At 42.3% G+C, this 22,373-nt stretch overlaps 1 protein-coding gene across 1 annotated transcript in view; it reads left to right on the plus strand.

Annotated features, from left to right (window-relative positions):
* Positions 1-22,212, plus strand: part of bsnb (bassoon (presynaptic cytomatrix protein) b) — a 60,662-nt gene extending 38,450 nt beyond the window's left edge. Inside the window, exons 4-11 of the mRNA XM_087800541.1 lie at positions 4,752-5,531; positions 7,235-13,456; positions 13,747-15,841; positions 16,209-17,032; positions 17,107-17,218; positions 17,289-17,435; positions 17,503-17,553; positions 19,996-22,212. Coding sequence (XP_087656667.1) covers positions 4,752-5,531; positions 7,235-13,456; positions 13,747-15,841; positions 16,209-17,032; positions 17,107-17,218; positions 17,289-17,435; positions 17,503-17,543 — 10,221 coding nt within the window. The 3' untranslated portion in view covers positions 17,544-17,553; positions 19,996-22,212. The remainder of the gene's footprint in view (positions 1-4,751; positions 5,532-7,234; positions 13,457-13,746; positions 15,842-16,208; positions 17,033-17,106; positions 17,219-17,288; positions 17,436-17,502; positions 17,554-19,995) is intronic.
* Positions 22,213-22,373: the final 161 nt, after the last annotated feature.

The raw sequence follows: 22,373 nt of genomic DNA on the forward strand, positions 1-22,373 counted from the left end.
TCACTGAGGTCTACGAGGCAGCAGCTGACATTTCTTGCTCGCCGCTTGAGGTCTGGTCACGGGCGGAGGGATTGTGTGGGGGGCCGCGAAGCCTCGCTGTGAGCCGACAGACAGCGAACGTGAGGATGTGGAAAATACACACAGTCGATCCCACTGCTCTTTTTTAAGATTGCTCCTTTAAGCTGCAGGAAGAAAGTCAGACTATTCTCTTTGTAGGAATGAAATCCAGATGAATTTAAAATGAGGCAGAAAATGCCCTTCTGAAGACGATGCTCTAATTCAAACGCTCTGTGTTTGTTATTCCCGTCTGATGCTGCGGGTGTGTGGACCACCTCCCACTGGACTGCCTGTTAGATTCTTGACTCTCTGGCTCCATCCTTTGGTAAAACCTTTTTAAATCCACTACTTAGGAGGCTTAACATGACCTCCAGCTTAACCACGAACTGATACACCGTGACCTTAGTTTTATTATGGGGCGGGGGGGCTAGAGTCTTTCCCAGCTACTTAGGACGGGAGGCGGGACATGTTGCCATGCGTGGTGTAGATACATTCAACAATTATTAATTATATAATTATTACAATTGTATATTATATAATTATCTTTTAGAGGTGTTAGAAAATATTGATACAGTGATACTGGATTATTGTTCGACTGCACTGCATAGATTTTTGGGGGTCTCTCAAATCCTTCTTTTTTTTTAACCATTGTTCTTTTATGGTTAACAGTTCAATAAAGTGTGTTTTAAAAAAGAATAATATGAACAAATAATAAGGTCATTTTTGTGTTGCAATTAAACTTCTGGCCGCTAGGTGTCAGCCGTCATTATGTGTTCTGCAACTGAAGGAAGAATCATTCATGATCCCAGCTGAGGACGAGAAGATACAGTCGGCTCCAGCACCTTTGAAAGCTCATGTTTGGAAATATTTTGGTTTAAAAAAAATGAAAGCAGTTACGGGTCATGAAGATTGTAAATTCTGCAACAGAAGTAAATTCCTACAGTAGCGCAATATTACACAATATATCGTATCGTTGTACCTTTAAAGTGATATGTATCGTATCACCAGATTATTATCCCCCTAAACACCCCTATCATCCATATTATAATTTTTTTTGCAATTTTATTAGATATCTTTTGGTTTTAATGTTCAATTTTAAGCACATTTTGCTTAATTTAATTTGATGTGTTGTAAATATCCTTAGACATGCACAAACATTTGAATTCCTGTTCATAATTTCATGTTTTCACCACAAACTCAAACACCCACACCAGGCTCCCACATTTCAGTTATGTTTTTAAAATGCTGCTGTGAGAGAATGATCTATTTGTGAGTCTGGGATTGAGCTCTCAGAACGTTTTCAGTCAGAGAATGTTACAGTCCTAGTTCTGTACATCACTACTGTACAGGTCTTGAATTAAACTTGAGTCATCACTCAAGACGATATTCTTCACCTTCAATTCAGGGGCTTCTACCTGTTATTACATTGTGTTCACTGATTTAACTGAAATACTTTCTTCTACTTTTATTTTTCAACTCATGTTCATCATTCTCAGTCATGTTCATGGATTTCGGTAGATTTTTCTACTCAATTTTCTCCCTACGCACGAAATTCGCTTCAGATAAAAGCCTTCGTTAAATGACGTAAACAAAAGTAACTTTTCGTTAGTCAGAATGAAGTTGAAAGAATGGTGGACGAAATGATGTACGGGCTGAGAAGTTTTTGTTGTTAAAATATCAAAGACTGAACACAGATGGATGGTTCTAGTCGTACAGCACCTGTTTATATATAGCATCTCTGAACGGCACTTGAGAGAAATAAAAACAAAGGGCGTCTGTCTGTTTTGGCTCCATCCTCTAGCTGTGGTGTGGTGGACAGATTCTTCTCCTTTGAGATGTTTCGCAACTCGAACTGCCAGGTAGACACGTTGAGTCGATTACTGTGGTAATTTAAGACAAATCGATGCAAACCATTTAGACTTACAGTTGGAGTTACACACCACAAGAGATACACTGTTCATTTCTCTCTTAGACATGTTTGATCCAGAATACATCCTGTTGTTATGTTACTTTCCATTCAACTTCCACCACGTGTCCAAAGTCACAGGGTCCTCCAGCAGAGGAGAAGACTTTCCGATCTCCAGAAAACTCTTCCAGTTTTTCAGGGATTATATGGAGCCAACGGCGTTTCTAGTCACCTCGGGGGCCCTAAGCAAGAGTGAGTATGGGGGCCATCCCGCCCCAAAAAGGCCAGGAAAATCATTAAATACAGAAATGTTTATTTTGAATTACAGAAGTGAAAAATCATATAAAAACTCTGAACTATATAAAACGTTGACAATATACTATACACAATATATTATCCAACATAAGAAAACACAACTGAAATATGCTAACTTTGAGCAGAATGGGCAAAAACACAATCGAGCAAAATAAAAAGTAAGTGGTCTTTGGTTTCTACATTTTGAGGGAAGTCCATGTCTGTGATTTGGAGAGGTCCCTGTAACAATTTTACAACGAGCATTGTCGTCAATGAATTTTGGCCACAGCGCAGGATCATCTGATATTATTTGAGGGCTCAGAGTACCTTCTGTTGTGGTGTCATGTGATGGTGAAGAGGAGGTGGCAGAAAGATGCGGTGTGGCCTCAAATTGTGAAGGTGCCATGCTGCTGGTGCATGAAGGTATCAAGTCCTGCTCATCTTCCTCAAGGCCCCCCTCAAGACCTGAGGTTGATAGTGTTATAGAAAGAATACTCACAATGTAAAACCAAATATACACTACTGTACTATAATTGGTTCAATTATTGGTGGTATTGTATTAAATCACACAATCTCATGATAGATTTAAATTGAAGAGCGAATCACTGTAATCTTATTTTTATTTATTAAAAAAAACAACCTTTCTACCTTCATCTGTTGAGGTACACTGTTATGGTGGTGTTGGTCCAAAGAATTTAAACATAGCACCTCAAGACAAAAAACCCAATGGAAGGAGCACAATGTATTTGTATGAAATAATTAACGAACAGCCATTTGCAATAACGACTCAAGTGTCCCATGTTCATATTTTTTGCTTAATGTAACATGTAGGCTATACCACAAAATCCAAGGAGATATATAATGTTTTCATCTCCCAAATAAAAAATGAGTTACGAGCTAGATTACTGTTAATTACTGTTTAAATTAGCTATTAATGTGCAGTAAGCTTGTGCTTGGTGAGACTGAGACAAAGTGGCACAACAACTTTTTCTTTAATTATGTCAGATGATACACGTTTTTAACTTACCACTTTCTCGTTTACTTTTTCTTTATGCTCTTGTTTTTTTTTTTTCCGCATGCCCTGAAGGAAAGGATCACTTCATTTTTTTTCCGGTGAATCTAGTAGTACTGCCAGTCGAAGTCGGGGCCCCGTCAGGGGGGTTCCAAACATGTTGTCGCTGCAGTGTCTATGGGGGTTTAATAGTTGTGTCACTGATACGTGCCAATATCGGTCGTGCGTCATGGGATCACTTAACAGCCACTAGCCAGTAACATCTAGTAGGGGCACTATGAGGGGTTTCCCGACGCAACGACATTGCAGTTTGTCTAAAGCAGTTCAATCATTTTGTCATTGATAAGGACCAATGTCCGCCCATCTTGGGGCCCCTTTCCAGTGTGGGGGGCCCTAGGCAATTGCCTACATTGCCTGTTCCATTGCGGCGTCTCTGTATGTAGCAGTTCTCAGGCCACCCGGGAGAAGAAGACTATCCAATGTGTCCTAGGTGTAACCTGGGTTGTCCTTAAAGTTAGACATACCTGAAAAGCAAGTCATTTTCAGGTAACTACCCAAGGTTCCTGACCAGGGTTGACACGGCATAGATAGTCCTGTAAATAAATCCAAATCTTTATTTCCCACAACAAGTTTATACAAAGACCTGATGACCGAGAACAGTGCACTGATCTGTCTTATGATTGTACTACGCCCATTTTTAAGGCTCAACAATGCCAATTATTAACATCATGAACCATATCACACATCGTACATGGAGTACAGGTCTTGAGTTCCTCATTACCATAAGAGTCAACCCCAGGCTCATCAACTGACTACAAACTACAACTGATTCAGTAGCATATGAGTCTGATTATTGCAAATTGAAAATGTTCTAGTGTGAAAGAAAGTGGAAATAAAATGCATCAGGCTCAGCTTTTTTGAAGAAAACTTTGCTGTTGATAATAATAAAAGGAATTCTTTTTAAGGTCTTGAATGATGTATAGCTGTCCGAGTGTTCACCAGAATCTTTGATGCTGGAGGAAAAAAAAAAAAACATCCACCCACACCGAGGTTGCTGAACTGCATATTTTTGCAGTTTTCCAGGATTCACATGGCCTTCCAATGAGGAAGCTGCATAATTTACCACTCATGTTACATAAACCCCATTAAAGATTTCATATGCATGGCAACAATCAGTGTTTGGTGCTTATTTTACTCACATACAGTACCACACATTAGAAGCCATCGACTAACAGAAAATAAAAATCGACAGCATAAGTAGTCGATTAGTCTGATTTATCATTATTGTTGGCACCTTCACTTTCATGACACAAGTCTAATTTCGTCAGCATCAAAAATTATTCTTCATATTTGCAGTCAATATGGCAGTTATCAGTACACTGAAGTGTTGTTTTCACAATTCATATGAAGCAATCAAATGTGCCAGTAGGCTTTTACCCACATTCTGATCAACAAACTTAAAATCTGGTTTCTGTTTTACAGAAGAATGAGTGGCTTTGTCTCAACTGCCAGACACAGAGAGCTTTATCAGGAAGTCTGGGAGATATTCCGACTCCTGCTGCGCAGCCTCCAGGATCGCCCAGACCGCCTACAACAGCCCATCAGCAGATAGCCCCAAGTCAACCTTCAGCTCAACGGACCCCGGGTCCCCAACAGCAGCAGAAAACACTGGGTGCTAAAGTAAGTGGCCCTGTCTCTCCTGCGAAACAGACTGGGTCTAATCAAAACAAGGGGGTTAGCCAGGCCTCCCCTCAAAAAAAGGGTTCTTCACAACCCATTACACAACCAAAAGGTTCCGCGCACCCAACATCTCAAGCGAAGGGTGCACCACAAGCTTCGTCTCAAAATAAGGGGACTGGTCAAATTAAAGGCCAGTCTCAAGCCCCTAACAAGAGCGCTGCTCAGGCTGCTAACCAGGCAAAGGGTCAGCCTAAAGGGCAGAACCAGTCTAAGGCCTCCCCACCTGTAGCTCAGACGAAGGTTTCTTCTCACCCTCCAGCAGGCAATAAGGCTGCTTCAAACTCTAGCAAGGCAGGTGTAGTCAACGCTAAGGCCTCCCCCGCCCCTTTAAAAACTGCTCAATCTAAGTCCACAGGTAACAACCAGACTCGTAAACAACCACAGAACCAGGAGAAGACAAAAGGTTCTCCTAAATCACTAAAGGAGGACGTGAAGCCCTCACCAAAGAAGGCACAGTCAGAGACTGTCACTTCAAAAGACTCGGAGATAACTGAAGAGACACAGAAGTCAAGACAACGTGAAGTGAGCCGCCTGCAACTTCTTCACCGTCACTTGTCCAACTTGATCCATCATCATTTCTATTTTCTTTGATTTTAAACGTTTGTTTCTGAAAACAAAGCTGGGATCTTCATTGTTAAGAAATCACCGGTTATCATACATCATTATCAGTGTTGGTGTGGTGGTTTATCATAGAAATCTTTTTTTTTCTTTCAGGAAGGGTAATGTAGGCTAGACCACCCGTGAATTATGGGTCATATCTGAACTTCTGTGTAAAGTTTCCTATGTATAAACCTTTTACATCTTTGCCTTGCGGCGGCCTACCTGCCAGGATCATCATGATATGCTATCAGTGCAACATGATATTGTTGACAAAGTTAGCCCATTCATCCTTTTACCAGATTGCTATTTGCTGACATACTGTATCAGTCCATATCAGAGGCTAAAACTCGTGTCAGCGGATTCTCTGGCCAATTCTTGGAGGTGCACCCGTTCCCCATAATGTAGTCAGCAGTCCTTCCATGTTGTTTTCTTATCTCAAATTCAGCAGCATAGACAAGCAGTAGTACCATTGCTAATGTGAAAAGAGGACTTGACAGTGTGCACCTCCAGATATCGAAGCGTCAGCATATACATAGATATTAAAAGTAATATCTAAAATGTACACCCAACGCTGTTCATTATCACATTTCTTTCATCAATTTTATTGTTTATTTTTTTATGTTTTATCGATTATGAGCTAATGTTTTTCTACAGTTTATCGCCATCATTTCATTTCAGTTTTTCTGTATATTTTTTTTATTATTTGTTTGATTTAATTCATTTCTCAGCCAACTTTTCCCCCTCCGGTTTACATTATGATGAATTAAGTCAAATCTGAGGGTTTCGTTTTTGTTTTTTTGGTGTCGCATCACATAAGTGGATGAAGAATCCCAAGCATGTTCATTATTCTTCAACGAATCGAAGAATGCAATGGAGAATGCCAGAAAACAATGATCAAGCATGTGACCTGTTGACATTTGTCTGTTGATGTTTGTATGTTTGAAATGTCTGTTCAATTCAATACATGTCGATGTATCATCGCCAGCACAAACCACAGAAAGGTAAATTCAACCTTAATGACTTAAGAGGTACATGTTAACTTGGGCATGAGCGTATTAGTAAACACTCTACTGCTTCTTTAACACATACTGTCATTTGGGTGGAGCTTACCTTGAAGTGTTCAAGTGCTGGAGTCCTGTCATTTTATTGTTGTTTTTAATTGTGTGTTTAATTGAGAAGCATTACTGACATTTAAATGTGAAGTACTTTGTGTAGGGGCATCAATTAAAGGAAAATAAGAATATAATAAAATACTTCTGTGTAGCAGCAAGAGGGAAATAACATAGACTCCTTGTTTTCCAATAAAATGTGCATGTTTAGCAAACCACATTTTTAAAGAAAAATTAGGAAATGTAAATACAACCACAGATACAACGATATATTGTCTTTGCCTTGCAAAAAACAAATATTTATGGAGCTATCGGCTCAATTATGTTTTTGACATTTCCTTTAATTGGTTACCTGTCTATACTGTCCTTGAACTGTACATCATTTTTGTGCCCACTCTATAATAATGTCCTTTACTGATCTTCATGAAGTTGACATACTGTATAAGCAGTTAACAATGTAACTATTACATTCACAATATCTTTGATATTAATTTTTCATTTCCGATCTTCCTCCAGGAATACATCAAATCAAGCACACAAAGCCTAAGCGACACTGGATACTCCTCAGACGGGATATCTAGCTCTCTAGGGGAGATAACTGGTCATGTCCAAGAAGAAGGAGTCAAACTTAGTGAGAGAGGGGTTCCCATCCCTTCAGAAATTAACAAGCTTGAGAACTCGATGAAGCCTCTATTGGAGTCCAAGGTAGGATTGGATCAGAAAGATAGGCCACATTCACTCACTGTCGGTAAGGAACGGGATTACCGTCCAGATGATGACTTAGGACGTGATGATTCAGAGGATGAGCTCAGCTGTAAGCTTCGTCATGATTACGTGGAGGATAGCAGTGAAAGTGGCCTCTCACCCTTGCCTGTTAGGCAAAAGAAGATGCATAAGGATGCAACGGATGAGGAGTTCATGAGGAGGCAAATTATGGAAATGAGTGCAGACGAGGAGGAGTTAGATGAATATGAAAGTCAGAAAACCAAAAAGGTTCATAAAAGCGGAGACTTGAACAAGGAGAGGCGGCGACTTTCTCATCATTCTAACAGTTTTGAAGATGAAAGCAAAGAAACAGTAAGTGCTTATAAGGAGGAAGAGGACGTTGTCATGGCTGGAGGACTCAGGCGCTTTAAGACTATTGAGCTGAATAATACTAATAGCTATAACAGAGACATGGAGCTCAACACTGAACACGATCTTAGAGAGCCAGAGCTAGAGATGGAGAGTCTGACCGGTTCTCCAGAGGAGAGGTCCAAAGGGGAATATTCCTCAACCTTACCTGCCACTACTCCCAGTTACACCTCAGGGACATCCCCAACATCGGTATCCTCGATGGAGGATGACAGTGACAGCAGCCCCAGTAGAAGGGCAAGACTAGAGGAAGCAAAGCAACAAAGGAAAGCTCGTCATCGGTCCCATGGGCCCCTTCTTCCTACAATAGAAGACTCATCTGAAGAGGATGAACTCAGAGAGGAGGAAGAGTTACTCAGGGAACAAGAGCAAATGAGAGATCTGGAGCAGCAAAGGATTCGCAGTACTGCGCGAAAGACAAAGAGAGATAAAGAAGAATTACGGGCACAACGGCGAAGAGAAAGGTCCAAGACACCTCCAAGCAATCTTTCTCCAATTGAGGATGCATCACCTACTGAGGAACTGAGACAGGCCGCAGAAATGGAGGAGCTTCACAGATCATCGTGCTCTGAATACTCACCTTCAATGGACTCTGAAGCAGAGGGTTTTGAAGTATTAGGTGGAAAACTTTACAAATCTGGAAATGAATACAACTTACCAACTTTCACCTCACTCTACTCACCAACAGAAAGGACCACAACAATGCCACACTCAGATAAAACGCTTAAGAGTGCAGAAGAGGTCTATGAAGAGATGATGAAAAAGGCTCAGCTTATGCAAAGGCAAGGGCATATTGCCAATTCTCAAAAAGGTCAGCCGGACAATAGACAACACCTCGAAGCCGAAACTGTCTTGACACCTGGCTCAAGTCCTACTCAAGTTACAGCCCCGATGTCCTTTGCTACCGGAGGTGATCCCAGAATTTCTGGCATCAACGCTGCTCAACACCTCTCAAAAGAAACACAAAACAGGATGATGACACAAAGTGCCAAAATTGAAGGTGTTGTTGGAGTCGCAGCAACAAAAGCCCAAGTCAATCAGTCTACAACGTCACGAGGTACAAGCAGTATAGGTTCAGGAAGTAATAAAACAGCTCAGCGCATGCCCCAGGCATCCCCTGATTCTGGAGCCTCTTTGACCTCAAAGGTGTTTTCTCTTTTCAAAGGCCCCAGTCCTCCAGTCTCTCCCACAACCTCTCCTGCAACAAGCCCAACTCATAAACCAGCTGGGCAGCCAGGGAGTACTGGTGGGAGGCAGTTGCCATCTTTGCCTAGTCAAACAGCATCTTCTCATGGTACTCAAGGATCCCAAAGAGCAGTTTCACCTCGTCTAGCACGCCAGCAATCTTCACAAGAATCGCCTGTGATGGTCATAACTCTCAGCTCCGAAAAAACAAGTTCTCCCAAGCCTATAACCGTAAATTCTTCCACTTCTCCTTTGTCATCTCCTACACAGATAAACTGCAAAGTCTTATACAGCTCCCAAGCTCCTTTGACAAGTTCTCCTAATGCATACCAAATGCATTCATCTCAACATTCACAATCATCACAGATAGCTTACAATGTTGAAAAGGTAAATGTTGGCATTAGCACCGTCACCAATGCAAGCAACCATGGATCAAACATAGCAAGCATGTACAGGGAGGTGGGCCAATCAACAAATGTGGTCGATCTTAGGGCTCCATTGCGGTCAGCTCCAATTATAATGACAGACCAAGGAATGGATTTAACATCATTGGCTACTGACACAAGAAGGTACTCATTAGGAACAGAGCAACCATCCAGTCGGCACACGGCAGTGCAACCACAGATTATGAATCTGAATGCACAAGAGCAGCCACATGTGTCAGTTTCCACACCAACAACGGTGAGTGTCACTGTAGCCAGCTCTATGTTTATATCCCAAACCAAACAGCCAGTTGTTTATGGAGATCCGTTGCAAAACCGTGTGGATTTGGGACAGGGAATGGGATCAGCAGTGTGCCTATCCCAGAGTAGACCACAAATATCAGACCCTTCAATTCCAAAAATTGATGCCTGTCTTGAAAACCTAGGAATTCAGCAACAGCAACTTCAACTACAACAGCAGAAGCTGCTTCAACAGCAGCAGCTTCTTGAGCAGCAGTTACAGCAGCACCATCAACATTCAACTTTCGCTCGTTATAATTTAGCTAATCAGGTGCAACCAATGGTGACAAAGAAGGACATTTCAGTGAGCCAAACAGGCAGCTCCCAGACTGTAGTCACTACAACTGCCATTATCAGAAACCCATCTCTAGTATCCCATTCGGTGGCTGGTGCTTCCGTTCCAAATTCATCCCGTGAAATATATGGAGTAGCTTTGGAGCTGCAAAATAAGCCAACAGTTGTAAACTTATCCACTGGTAAACCTCATGTAATGATGGTTCAACTTGACCAGAGTAATACATCGCAGCCGTGCACAGTAACACAGTTGATAAAGATAGAGGAGCCTCCACCACCCCCTCAGGTTCTGGACCTTACTGGACCTTTAAAATCTGAAAACCAAACAGCTTGTTGTGATGTTGTCTACAAATTGCCTTTTGCCAGTTCCTGTTCTGGTTCATTCTCACAAAATTCAACAAAAGAGTCATCAGAAAAAAATTCAACTAATCAAACACCTGAAGCACAAAATCATTCACACCCTTCACAATACAATGTCAATCAACAACAACAGTCGCATCAGGTTTCACATGGATTGATCGAGAGAAATAAACTAGGCCAAACTGCCACTGGTTCCCCTGGAAGATTACAGCCATCAATGTCTGAAACAAATTTACCTACCATAACAGATACAGGCAGCTATCCGTGTAATATCCAGGGAGGTTTGGCAGTGGATCTTAGCAGCATGAATCCTGTTTACGATGGCGGTTACCTCGGAATGGGAGCACAATATGGATCCAACACAGACTTGCGCCAACAAGAAGAGGCTCCAGCTTCTTCATTTCCTATGCGTCGCTATGGCTCCATGTCGAACATCAATTCTGAATATGGTTTTGGATCACAAGCTGGACAGGATTCCAATCTCGCTCAGTATAGTGCAACTACTGCTCGGGAGATTAGCCGTATGTGCTCAGCTCTGAACACTGTGGATAATCTCGGAAACAGATATGGAAGCAACCCTGAATTTGCACCCTATGGAGCAGGAAGAGGTGCACCATTTGGTAGGTTTAATCTGCAACAAAGTCTGGCCTCAATCAGGGCAAATTTATTGTATGGTCCCGATGGAAGACCAACTTCAAATGGGATATCACTAACAAATTTGATAAATGCAAGACAGGCAAGTATACGTGCTATGTATCCTGCGGCAATGAGGGGAGTGGATGGGATGATCTATTCAACAATTAATACTCCTATAGCATCTACTTTGCCAATTACAACACAGCCTGCTCCTGTTATACGTCCAATGCCAAGAGGAATTTACCGACCTTATCCTACAGGTGTCACTGCAGTTCCATTAGCTAGCCTAACCAGGCTACCTCAAGTCAACCCAAGAATGCCTGTCAGCACGCAAGAAACATATTCAAATGCTGCTCCAAATCAGTATCTTGCTGCTGTAACAGGAAGCGTGCCCCCTGTGAGCACTCCTATTCAAGAAACTCCTGTGTACTTAGGCAAACCTATGTCATCGGTTTCCATGCAATTGGCTGTAATAGATCCACAAACACAAAGTGTGCCCCACAACACAATCCCATCAGGAATGCAAACAACCACAAATGTACAAATGAACCAAAGTCAATCAAACTTTAACTCTATGTCAATCTCCCAAGCAATAGGGCAGCCAGCCAGCATTCAAATACATCAAGGTCCAATGCAATCACAGCAGCAACCTACTCAAACTGAACCTTTGTCTTTGACTCAAAACCAAACTAACGTCCAAACAATTAGTCAAACTCAACCAGTAGTTTTACCTGATGGCACAATCACACCCAATAGTGGCTCCATAACTCCAGTGGTTAAACATTCCCCTCCCAATGAAGTGCCAAAAGGAAAAGAAGATGAAAAGTTAAGCCAACAACAAGAACATGTGTTACAATTAGAGCGAGAGAGGGTTGAGCTGGAAAAATTAAGGCAGTTGCGCCTTCAAGAAGAACTTGAAAGGGATCGCGTGGAACTTCAACGACACAGAGAAAAAGAGCAACTACTAGTTCAGCGGGAGATCCAAGAATTGCAGACTATCAAACAACAAGTAATTCAACAACAGCAGGCCGAGAGGGAGACGCAACTTATCATGCAGAGAGAGCAACTAGCTCAACAGAGGATGCAGCTAGAGCAAATTCAATCTTTGCAGCATCAACTTCAGCAGCAGTTAGAGGAGCAGAAGAGACAAAAGACGGCAGCAGTTGAGGCGGCGGCTGCAGCTGCTGCTGCTGAGGCTGCTGTGGCATCCGCCGCGGCAGCAGCCACATCAGCTCAAGGCTCAATACAAGGAGTGGTTGTGGGAGGGACTGGACCTCAAGGCTTTATTATATGCGACCAGAGTGGAAGAGTTATTCAACAAGAAGGACAAAGTGTTCAAATCTGGCAGGATGGACAGGTACTTCAAGCGGTAATGGCCTCTAGACCAATTCATAGCTCTGCCTCCGAAATGTCATTGAGAAGTAGCGAAAAACAGACTGATTCCAAGATAATGAAGAAACAAAATTCAATGCCACGACTGAGAGATGGCTCAGAGGATGACTCTGGAAAAAGGATCGCAGACAGTTGTGTTCAAACTGATGATGAAGATGGAGAGGACAGATTTATGAACAGGCGAAGGAGAACAAGACGCATCGCAGACTGCAGTGTTCAGACTGATGAGGAAGACCAAGCAGAATGGGAGCAGCAGCCTGTAAGGCGAAGACGGTCGCGGGTATCTAAGCATGCTGATTCCAGCAATGAAAATAAATTGGAAACGCTGTCCAAAGTGTCGTCTTCCAGTATAGCTATACAAACCACAAACGATTCTTCTTGTCAGACAGATTACGAACAACTAGGCAGAGTTTCACCCGCAATTCATGTAACAATGGCAGAGAGCTCAAAAGTTGACCTTTTGCATTACATAGCAGCCCCTGAAAGAACACACAAAGGAGAGAGTTTGGCCTGCCAGACAGAACCAGAGTGTCAGTCTCAGGGAGTAGTTGCCCCTCAACTCAGTGTTCCTACAACTATTAGTCCTTACTCAACCAGTCTGCATATTGTTGGTGCCAACACAGCAGATCCAACTTCCCCTCGACTTCAAGGAGTAGCAAAATTTGAGCGAAGAAAGCCGGACCCATTGGATATCGGCTATCAGCATCAACAAAATGAGGCTTCCTCTCGTCATCCTCCCAAATCTCCTCAGGTTTTGTACTCCCCTGTGTCTCCTCTGTCTCCACATCGAATGTTGGAGACATCGTTTGCCTCCCAAGAAAAGCTAAACAAAGCCCACGTTACTCCACAACAGAAAGCCTTTACAGCTGAGTCACCACAACGTCAGACTTTACCAAGACCTATAAAAAGTGTACAACGGTCCATGTCAGATCCAAAACCCCTTAGCCCCACGTCAGAGGATCCGGCCAAGACCAAGTTTTCGCCATACCATCAGCCAGCCATGTCCAACAGCCAGGTATGAATTATTTAACTTGGTGTAAGATTCCTACTGACACAATTAAAACCTGAAGAGATATTTTAATTGAAAACTATGAAATTCAGTTTCTAGATTTTCTGAATCTTTAAACACATCTTAACTGCCACATATCTTTCTCAATTCATGTTCATATAGAGTTTCAGAGTGAGAGCATGTGTGTGCTATATTTCAATTAAAAGTAAAGGTTTTCGAACGGGATGTGTGAAATGTTACATTTTTTGTGTTTTTTCTCAGCGTTTACTGATGTCTATGTTTGATTGTCTTTGCAGCTGGCTGCTCTGCAGCAGCAGCAGCAGAATGCTTTGATGAGAAAAATAAAGAGGACTCTACCCAGCCCCCCACCGGAAGAGATACCGATGCCTATTGTTACTCCAGCACAAATGGGTAATTCACCAGGGATGCCCCCACGAGTCTTACCTAGGCCTGCCCAGGGAGTCACTAAAGCCGGCCTTCTGAGTGAACTTAAAGCAGTCGAACAAGAGTCATCAAAGTTACGAAAACAGCAAGCTGAACTTGAGGAAGAAGAGAAAGAAATTGATGCAAAATTGCGCTATTTGGAACTTGGAATTACCCAACGCAAAGAGACTATGGTGAAAGATAGAGAGAGAAGAGAATTGGCTTACCTGCGTTGTATGGGTGATCCTCGTGATTACATGTCAGATAGTGAATTGAACAATTTAAGGTTGACAGGCGGAACACCAACGTTTGATGCAAATGGTCTTCTTACTCGTCCAAGCACTGCGCCCTTGAGTCAGTTTGCTAATGATCTTAGTGCAACTTCCCAGTATCCCTCAACGTCATCATACATGCCCTATCCTTACACTCAGAATCAACCCCCATCACAGCAGCCTAGTTCTGGATACCAACAGATTGGATTCCAACCTCCTCATTACCCCTCATCCTCGGCACCTCAGCCAGGTACATTCCAGCCCCACCCACCACCAGGTCCTGGCTACTTAAATCAAGCGAACTATTCAGCTCGTGGATATAGTCAGTCACCATACCAGCCAGATATTGGCTTGCAGCAACAGAGCCACCAGGGATTTCACCCACCTGGACAGCCTATGCCAGCTCCAAATCTCCCATATCCAACCCATAATGCATATCAAACGGGTCTCCCATACCCACCCCCAGCAGACATTCTTACTGTACACCAAAGACCAAGGCAAACCACATTAGCAGATCTTGAACAAAAACTTCCAACCAACTATGAAATAATAAGCAACCCAGCTGTTTCTGTGGCTACATCAGCTCAAGAAACAACCTTTGGGCCCGTCTACAGTAATTCATATGGACAGTACCGTCCCCATGAGCCTGGCTTGATTCACTCAGTAGAAAGCCCCTCAGCAGTTTATGCCACAGAAGAACTTTACACATCCAACTTGGAGCAGAATATTCCAAGGAATTATGTTATGATTGATGATATCAGTGAGTTGACAAAAGAAAATGCAAATCAGTCCACGGATTCACTTGGTCATCCTGTTGGGGGTCGATATCGCAATGAGAATGGAGCGGCAAGGGGGACTCCCTATGGAAGACCTGAAGAAGAACATGTGGATGCTTATGGAAGACCTACAAACACAGCAGGTTACCAGAACTCAGGAGATAGCCGTAATAGCAACACAGGAAGTGGCGGGTCTTCCTATTACTATGACGATTATAAGCATTCATCTCGGGGCAGCTCTGGTGGTCACAAACTTACACCAAAGAATCTGGCACCGGCTGTGGTTTCCTCTAAACGTAGCAAGCATCGAAAGCAGGGAATGGAACAGAAAATTTCAAAGTTTTCACCAATTGAGGAAGCACGTGATGTTGAGGCAGACCTTGCCTCCTACACAATGACCACCCCCACTGGGGGTAGTTGCACAGTTGTGTCCAGGTCTAAGAAGACTCAGGAGGAAGTCACGTATGGGATGAAGAAAGGTGCTTATGATCAGCAGAAATATTATGGCACCAGTCGTGAGACCCTCGAAGAAGATGACAGGATGTACAGTTCTGGCAGGTCGCGTTCAACTGGTTACGGAATGGACAAGATGTCTTCGAGGGATGCTGGTGGTCACAGAAGTAAGTCGTACGAAAGGGATGCAATGGAACGATCTCATAGAAATAGCCGCGGAAGACCGTCAATGCGCAACCAGAATTCGGAGGAGGAAAGTCCTCTGAGTCCTGTTGGGAAGACTGTAGGTATGGGAAGAGGTACTGGTGTTCCAGAAAACCAAGATGTACGTAACCAGTATGGTTCGAGTCATTCTTTGCCAGATGTGCAAGATCACCACAAGAAGGATCAGCCCAGGAGTCATGTGTATAAACCAGATGATCCCTACCTCGTAGATGACATGCACTGCGCTGTGTCTGACAGTGAAGGTAACTGGTGCTAAATGATTTGTACTTTGCTTGATTTTGAGTTCACCCCACATGTGGTGCACATATAGGACTGCATGCCAATTGTGGAGAAGAATCATTTGATCTTTTTTTCTTCTTTTTTTTATATCCATCCTGTCTTTACACAAACCAACTATGCCTTTTATTGTTTTGTTTTGCATGCTTTTGATTTTTTTCCTTTGAAAGACTATTTTTTTCTGTGATCCATTCACCTCTGCATGACCAAGGAAACTAGATAAAAACTGAACAAAAATCAACCAACTTTGCATGGCTATCTCTTGCATGCGTCTCCTAAACAGGTTTACCAAAATACTCAATGTTTAAATGATTTTTTTTCGCTTCTCAAAAGCTTATCATTTGGGCCAAGAAGAGACTGATTGGTTTGAGAAACCCAGAGAGGCTCGTTCTGATCGCTCGAGACATCATGGCAACGGAGGGCATTCGACCTCTGGTAGGAGGAGTAAGCACACCTACCATGACTATGATGAACCTCCTGAAGAATATGGTCCCGGGGAGGAGTACAATCAACAGCGTCACCCATCAGCGAGGGACCACCGTCAACATGGAGGCAACTCTACAAGACATGGCTCTTCCCGCCACTCCTCAGAGGAGCCCAGGGCTTCACGCTCAAGGGCACACCCTAAAGACTCTACTGGGCGTACCGACAGCAGGACTACTTCATCGGCATCAAGAAGAGGTGGACCAGATACCCGCTCTGCTCAAGGGAGCCCTCGAAACTCAGGAGACTTTTCCCGTGAACCAAGCTCTGGTCATCATCATGGTACTGGAGGAAGAGGCCAGAGACAACACGGAGATCGTGCAACATCCAAAAGGCAGGATCCTTCAGTGGTCGGCCCGAAGCCACAGCACCAGCCTCAGGGCCATCCCACGCAGCAGCAACGACTGAGTGGTCAGAGTCAATCCGGGAGACATCCCAGCTCCGAACTTCTTGATGGTGCACCGCAGACTCAACAGCAGCCGCACCAGCAAAGTGCACAACAATCACAGCAACAACAGCCTTTGCAGCACAATCCAACCAATCAGAACATTCAACCCACTGCAGCTGCTAGAGGTACAGGTCAACCACAACAGCAGCCTAAAACCAACCAGGCCACAGCACAGGGGCAACAACAGGGGCCAGCTTCTGCAGCTGTGCAGCAAACTACCACAGCAGTAAGTAAATCTACCCAATCTAGTTAAAAAGAAAACCCACATACTGTATATCTAAAGATGTTGTTTGAATCCAGACAAGAATGGACCCTGCCCCTACAACAGCTCCAGCAGGAATAAAACCTCCACTAGGAGTACCAACAGCTCCACAGGCTACCAAAACGGCTACACCACCTTTAACAGGCATTGGCAAGTCTAAGCTTTGATATTAATACTCCCTTGCACATTTTTTACGCTTTGTGTGTGTCTTTGCTTACAGGCTCCAAAGCTGCACCAGTTGGAATAGGTAGCAAACCGGCTGGCATCGGAAGTGCTGCGGCACCGCAGGCACCTGCAGAAGGGGATAATGTTCTGACTAAAATCCTTCAAGGGGGGGCAGCAGAGCAGGCTGGGAAACTTGGAGATGGTAACAATGCAATGTTTCTAATTTCCTTATTTTCTTTCTGGTTACTTATGTGATACATTTTCCACAGCTTTGTCTGGCCTTGGAAAGAAATTTACTTCTCTTTGGTAAAGAGAGGAGGGTGAGTTACTCTTTCTTGTTCTCAGACACGTACACATATGTTAGAGGTAGTTAAGGATAGTTTTCTTTACACTGTTCAAGTTCTTTTATTGTCAAATATACATGTATTAAGACATACAACATAGATGAAATTGTGGTCCTCTCAGACCCACGATGCAAAACATGAAGGTGACAGTTGAAAGGACCTTAAAAAAGACAATAAAATAAATAAATAAAAATAAATAATCAACAATACTTAAATAATCAACTAAAAACAGAATATCAACCAAAAACAAAGTCGACATTTTAAATCCACAGCAAAAACACAAGTCACCTGTGGGCGTACAGTACTGTCCAATCATGTTAAACAGCCCATTTAAAATAATTCAATTTTATTTCAATATATCAAATGAGCTCAACTGCGCGACCCCCCTCTCATGAGCTAACAATAGCAGTGCTACCCCACTTTATGGTTTCAGAAGCATTCTCAAGATAGAGGGTTTAAAATTTGAATTAAAATACAGCTTTTTCACATCACTATGAAGGTTGCCTACCCAACCTTTTAGATAAGAACATTTTGACACGAGAAACAGGACATTTTTAACATTTAATTGGTGTCATAATGTTACTTTCTACCCCTAATATACTTATTTTCTCCTAATCTAGAGGCAAGGTTGTGGATTTTTTTTAGAGAGAGAAAAAACTCTGGAAAATGTTACATTTCTTTAAAGAAGGTCCATCCTGACATCGGAAGTCAATTTATAATCCGGCCTAATCTACAAATCTTTTTCCGTGACACATAATAATTTAAGAAGAAAAATAAGTATTTTAAGGTATTTTCAATTCAAACTGATACATTTTAAATCTACGATCGTCCTCTTCCTAGTTAGCCTGATGACCTAGCATGAACCCTTCAGGATGCAACCTCAATGACGCCTCATTCGGTGACTTGTTTATTGTTCTATGATTAGCTTAGTTAATAATAGTCGTCGTCTACTTCCCCTCTGCTCTTCAGGTGCGAGACCTAGATTATCAGGGACAACGGGTTGGTCTCGATGAAGCTTTCAATATTCTGGGATAGCTGGTTTATGTTACAGCTGGACGCGATGTCACCGACACTGAGACGGGGAAGAAAAACGTGACTCATGTTACATTAAATGCTAGAATGAACTAAATCACTCACAGCGTGAGTGAAGCTGCGGGTTTTACGTGAATTTGATTTAATTTACGCTGACTCATTTACCGACACTGCCTTGTGCATGACACCTTAGAGTGCGTCAGTGGCAGTGAATTTGTTTGAGGCTATAAAGATATGTCTCACTCGATGGAGGCCAACATGCTCGTCAGAGTTTAGATGTGCAGACATCAGCAGAGCAATGACATGCTTGGCAATGCTAATAGAAAGTAATAGGCCAGTGAGCTGTTGTTACAACAAACAAAAGCCCTTCAAACTCCTACCACAACAATCTTTGATGCTAGAAAACACCAAAAAACAAGGCAGATTTCTTGTTCTTCCCTGGGGTTTCATTTTCCTTGAGCTAAATATTAATCTGAAAAAAAAGACCTTCAACCTATTATTTATAAGGATTAAATCATATCAGAATCAGTGATTCACAGAACTAACTCTCTCCATTCTTCAGAATATAAAATATGTATAAAATGTATAAAAATATCTACGAAGATGCTTCGCTGCCATCTTGGAAATGCAGTCCTCCGGTTTAGCAATGCTCTGGTCAAGAGGCAATGAAAGTTAGTTAGTTAAAGCTCCGCTGATCTCACTTGTCAGTCAAGTAAACCCCGCCCTATATCATGCAAATTCAGAAAAACTTAAAACTCGATAATGTTAGAAAAAAAATAAATCCCACATATAATTTGCCAAAAGTGAAATTAGTGTTTAACATTTAAGGGGTGTGTACTGGCGAGAATCTAGCGATATTATATGAATTAAGATACTTTATTGTATTTCGATGTATTGCAAATATCGATATAGTATGATAGAAATACATGTACATAATGTGAAAACACAACTCTCCTGAGTCTTCCTCTCCAAGACGCAGTAAGTCCCTTATCATACCCACGTTTTGAACTTATTACTTTATAAAGTTGGTCTGAAATCTTGGCGAACAAGAGGTTACGAGAGCCTAGTCAATTATGACGTAATAATGGCTTCACTCCTCCCCCCGCCAGCTGTAATTATACCCCGCTTTGTTTATACAACGAGTCCCTTTGAGGTAGATACTTCCTGGATGACGCACGGTGACAAACCTCGATGTTTGACCAATCCCAGCAGAGTGGGCGTGGTTATGGTAAACAAGATTTAATCTCCAGCAGGACAGTAGGCAGGATACATAAGAAGTTGTTCAGACAGTGACCTACACATGACCTTCAGATGTTCTTTTTTAAAGACGTTACATTTGTAAAATATTCGTCATCTTACGCTCAATCTTCTCCGTCTTTGATTCAGAAAAACACAAAGCAATGACGAAAACTCAAGTTTTCTCCGACACCCTAATCACGCCAACTGGAATTTCCGAAAAAAAAAGAAGAATTTTTCCATTTTTTTCTTGAAACAAAGACCTTGAAATCTGCCCTGGATGCCACTTTTTTTCCTGGAGACGACGGCTTCACCTCGACAGTGACATCCAACCTACTGCGTCCTTCAAACACCTGCTTCGACCGATCTCTACATTCCAATTTAGGGAATTTGACCCCGTCTTTGAATGTCTTTTCATTTTATCCTCTTGTCGTCGTCGGTGTCTGAGAACGTGGACCTGAGAGTGGACACGCTATCAACAAAAAAAAGAAGATGCTCATCACCGTCTCGGAGATTCTGCCGGAGAGGAACCACAATCAGTGTGAGACTCGCACCTTTCGGAGGACCAAAACGAAAGAGAGGCATTATCGTCCGTCGGCCATCCAACAGCCATCGTTGTACACTCTTTGAGTTGTTTAATGTTTATTTATTTTTGTATACGTTTGCCTCGCAGAATGAAAGAGCCTTATTCAGTACATATTTTACCTCATTTTGTTTGAAAATGTCCGTATCATCCATGATTTTCTTTTGACTGTAAACTATCGTATGTACATAAATCAGAGATCTAATGATGTAAATTTGTCATTTGTGTAATTATGGAGTTTTTTTTTTTGTTGTGCTTTCTTTCATACATATCTTTCTTCTGGTTTGAATCTCTTGTTGCATCAAAATGATTTGCTCGTTGGTTCTTTGACAGCAATAGCATGCAGAAGTGGTAATTATAGCACAATGTAATAAATGTTGTTTTAAAAAACAGTGACGCAGACCCGCGGAATATTTCGCCTCCGACCTCTTGATGTCACTCTGATGAACGAGGTCCACAATTTTACCAAACGATCCGAACACTAAAGCTGGCGGCAAATTGAAATGTTCTATGCAATCTCACCACCGACCTGTCGACGATTCAAACTCCCTCACTGTTGTTGAAAAAAAAAAAAGAGACCAGAATCAAAAAAAAAAAGGAGAAAATGTTTTTACCCAGCAACGTGTCTGTATGACTATTGATTATTGTTTTTAATTTCGTGGCATGTTTTGACCCCTCACCCTCCTCCCCCCACCTGGGGGGGACCTGTTGCCAAAGGGTAAACTGTGTATAATCGTCAGTTCTGAATGTCCACCATCATGTCGCTTCTGGAGCATGGGTTTCGCTTGGCTTCGTCTGGCCGGTCTGCAAGCCTTCATCCACATCATGTGTAGTTTGGCTGACCCGGGCTCGTCAGTGTTTGGCTTGACTGTCTGTGCTGCTATGAAAACCTGTGATACAGATGGTCGCCACTTCATTCGTGTCAATGTACATACGTGGGTGTCCGTGTAGCCAGTGGGGTGAATGGAATGCTTCTATGAGTTTAACTACTAATAACTTAAGTTACTGAAAAAGGTGCATGATCAGATCTTACCTGCGCAGATGTTTTCCCGAATGAAAAAACAAACAAAAAAAACAAGCAAAGGCATGACGACCCAAACGGAGAAAACCTTGGCTCTGGAAAAAAGAAGTTCAGCCAGTCGTTCACAAATCAGGGCATGTTTTCCTTTTTTCCTTTTTTTTCTTCCCGAAAGCACAAGACTGACAAGCAGGAGTCGCTGCTCGACAGATGGGTTCGGGGTGTGCATGAGTCAGAGTAGAAGATGACCTTCTGTGCAGACAGACCTACACTTACTGTAAATACACTCATTCTTCTGTACAGCGTTTGAGTTTCCAGTACGGCCAGCATTTGCATCCCTCTGCCGTATTTGCTGCCAACTTTTTTTTTTTTGGTTGTGTATAAAAGAATATTTATTACCACTGTACGAAGGATATGACGAAGTAATATTCGATACACGTGTGGCTGTAACGCGTGCGGTCCGTGTGGAGATGCTGATCAAAAAAAACCTGATGATGGAAATGGATGTGTTCTGCGAAGGTTTCGAACGGAAGTAAGAAAGAAGGAGAAAAACCTAACAAAAAATCTGGGAATATGTCATACACTGTTGTAAGTGCAATGAGCGAAAAATGTCAGTCGTGTATTCATCGTGAAACATTGTGTTCTATTCAGTGTATTCCTGTAAACAAAAAGTACATTTTTGGTGCATCATGTCATGTAATGTGATAAATGAAAAACTATGACCCTGCAATTTCCAAACAGAGAAAAGAATAAATATGAAAAGAGTAGATTGTGTTGTCTTTTCTCTTAGAAGACATTTTATTCTTTGAAACTGAGACGGTTTCATTTGACAATCATCATCTTAATTAAACCCAAATTGAATCAGTCACAGAATTAAGATGTGTTGAAGTAGTAAAATGGACATTAGATAGAAAGTATTTAATTAAA

Source organism: Callionymus lyra, chromosome 10, assembly GCF_982586985.1.
Source record: "Callionymus lyra chromosome 10, fCalLyr1.hap1.1, whole genome shotgun sequence".
Taxonomy (NCBI): Eukaryota; Metazoa; Chordata; class Actinopteri; order Syngnathiformes; family Callionymidae; genus Callionymus; species Callionymus lyra.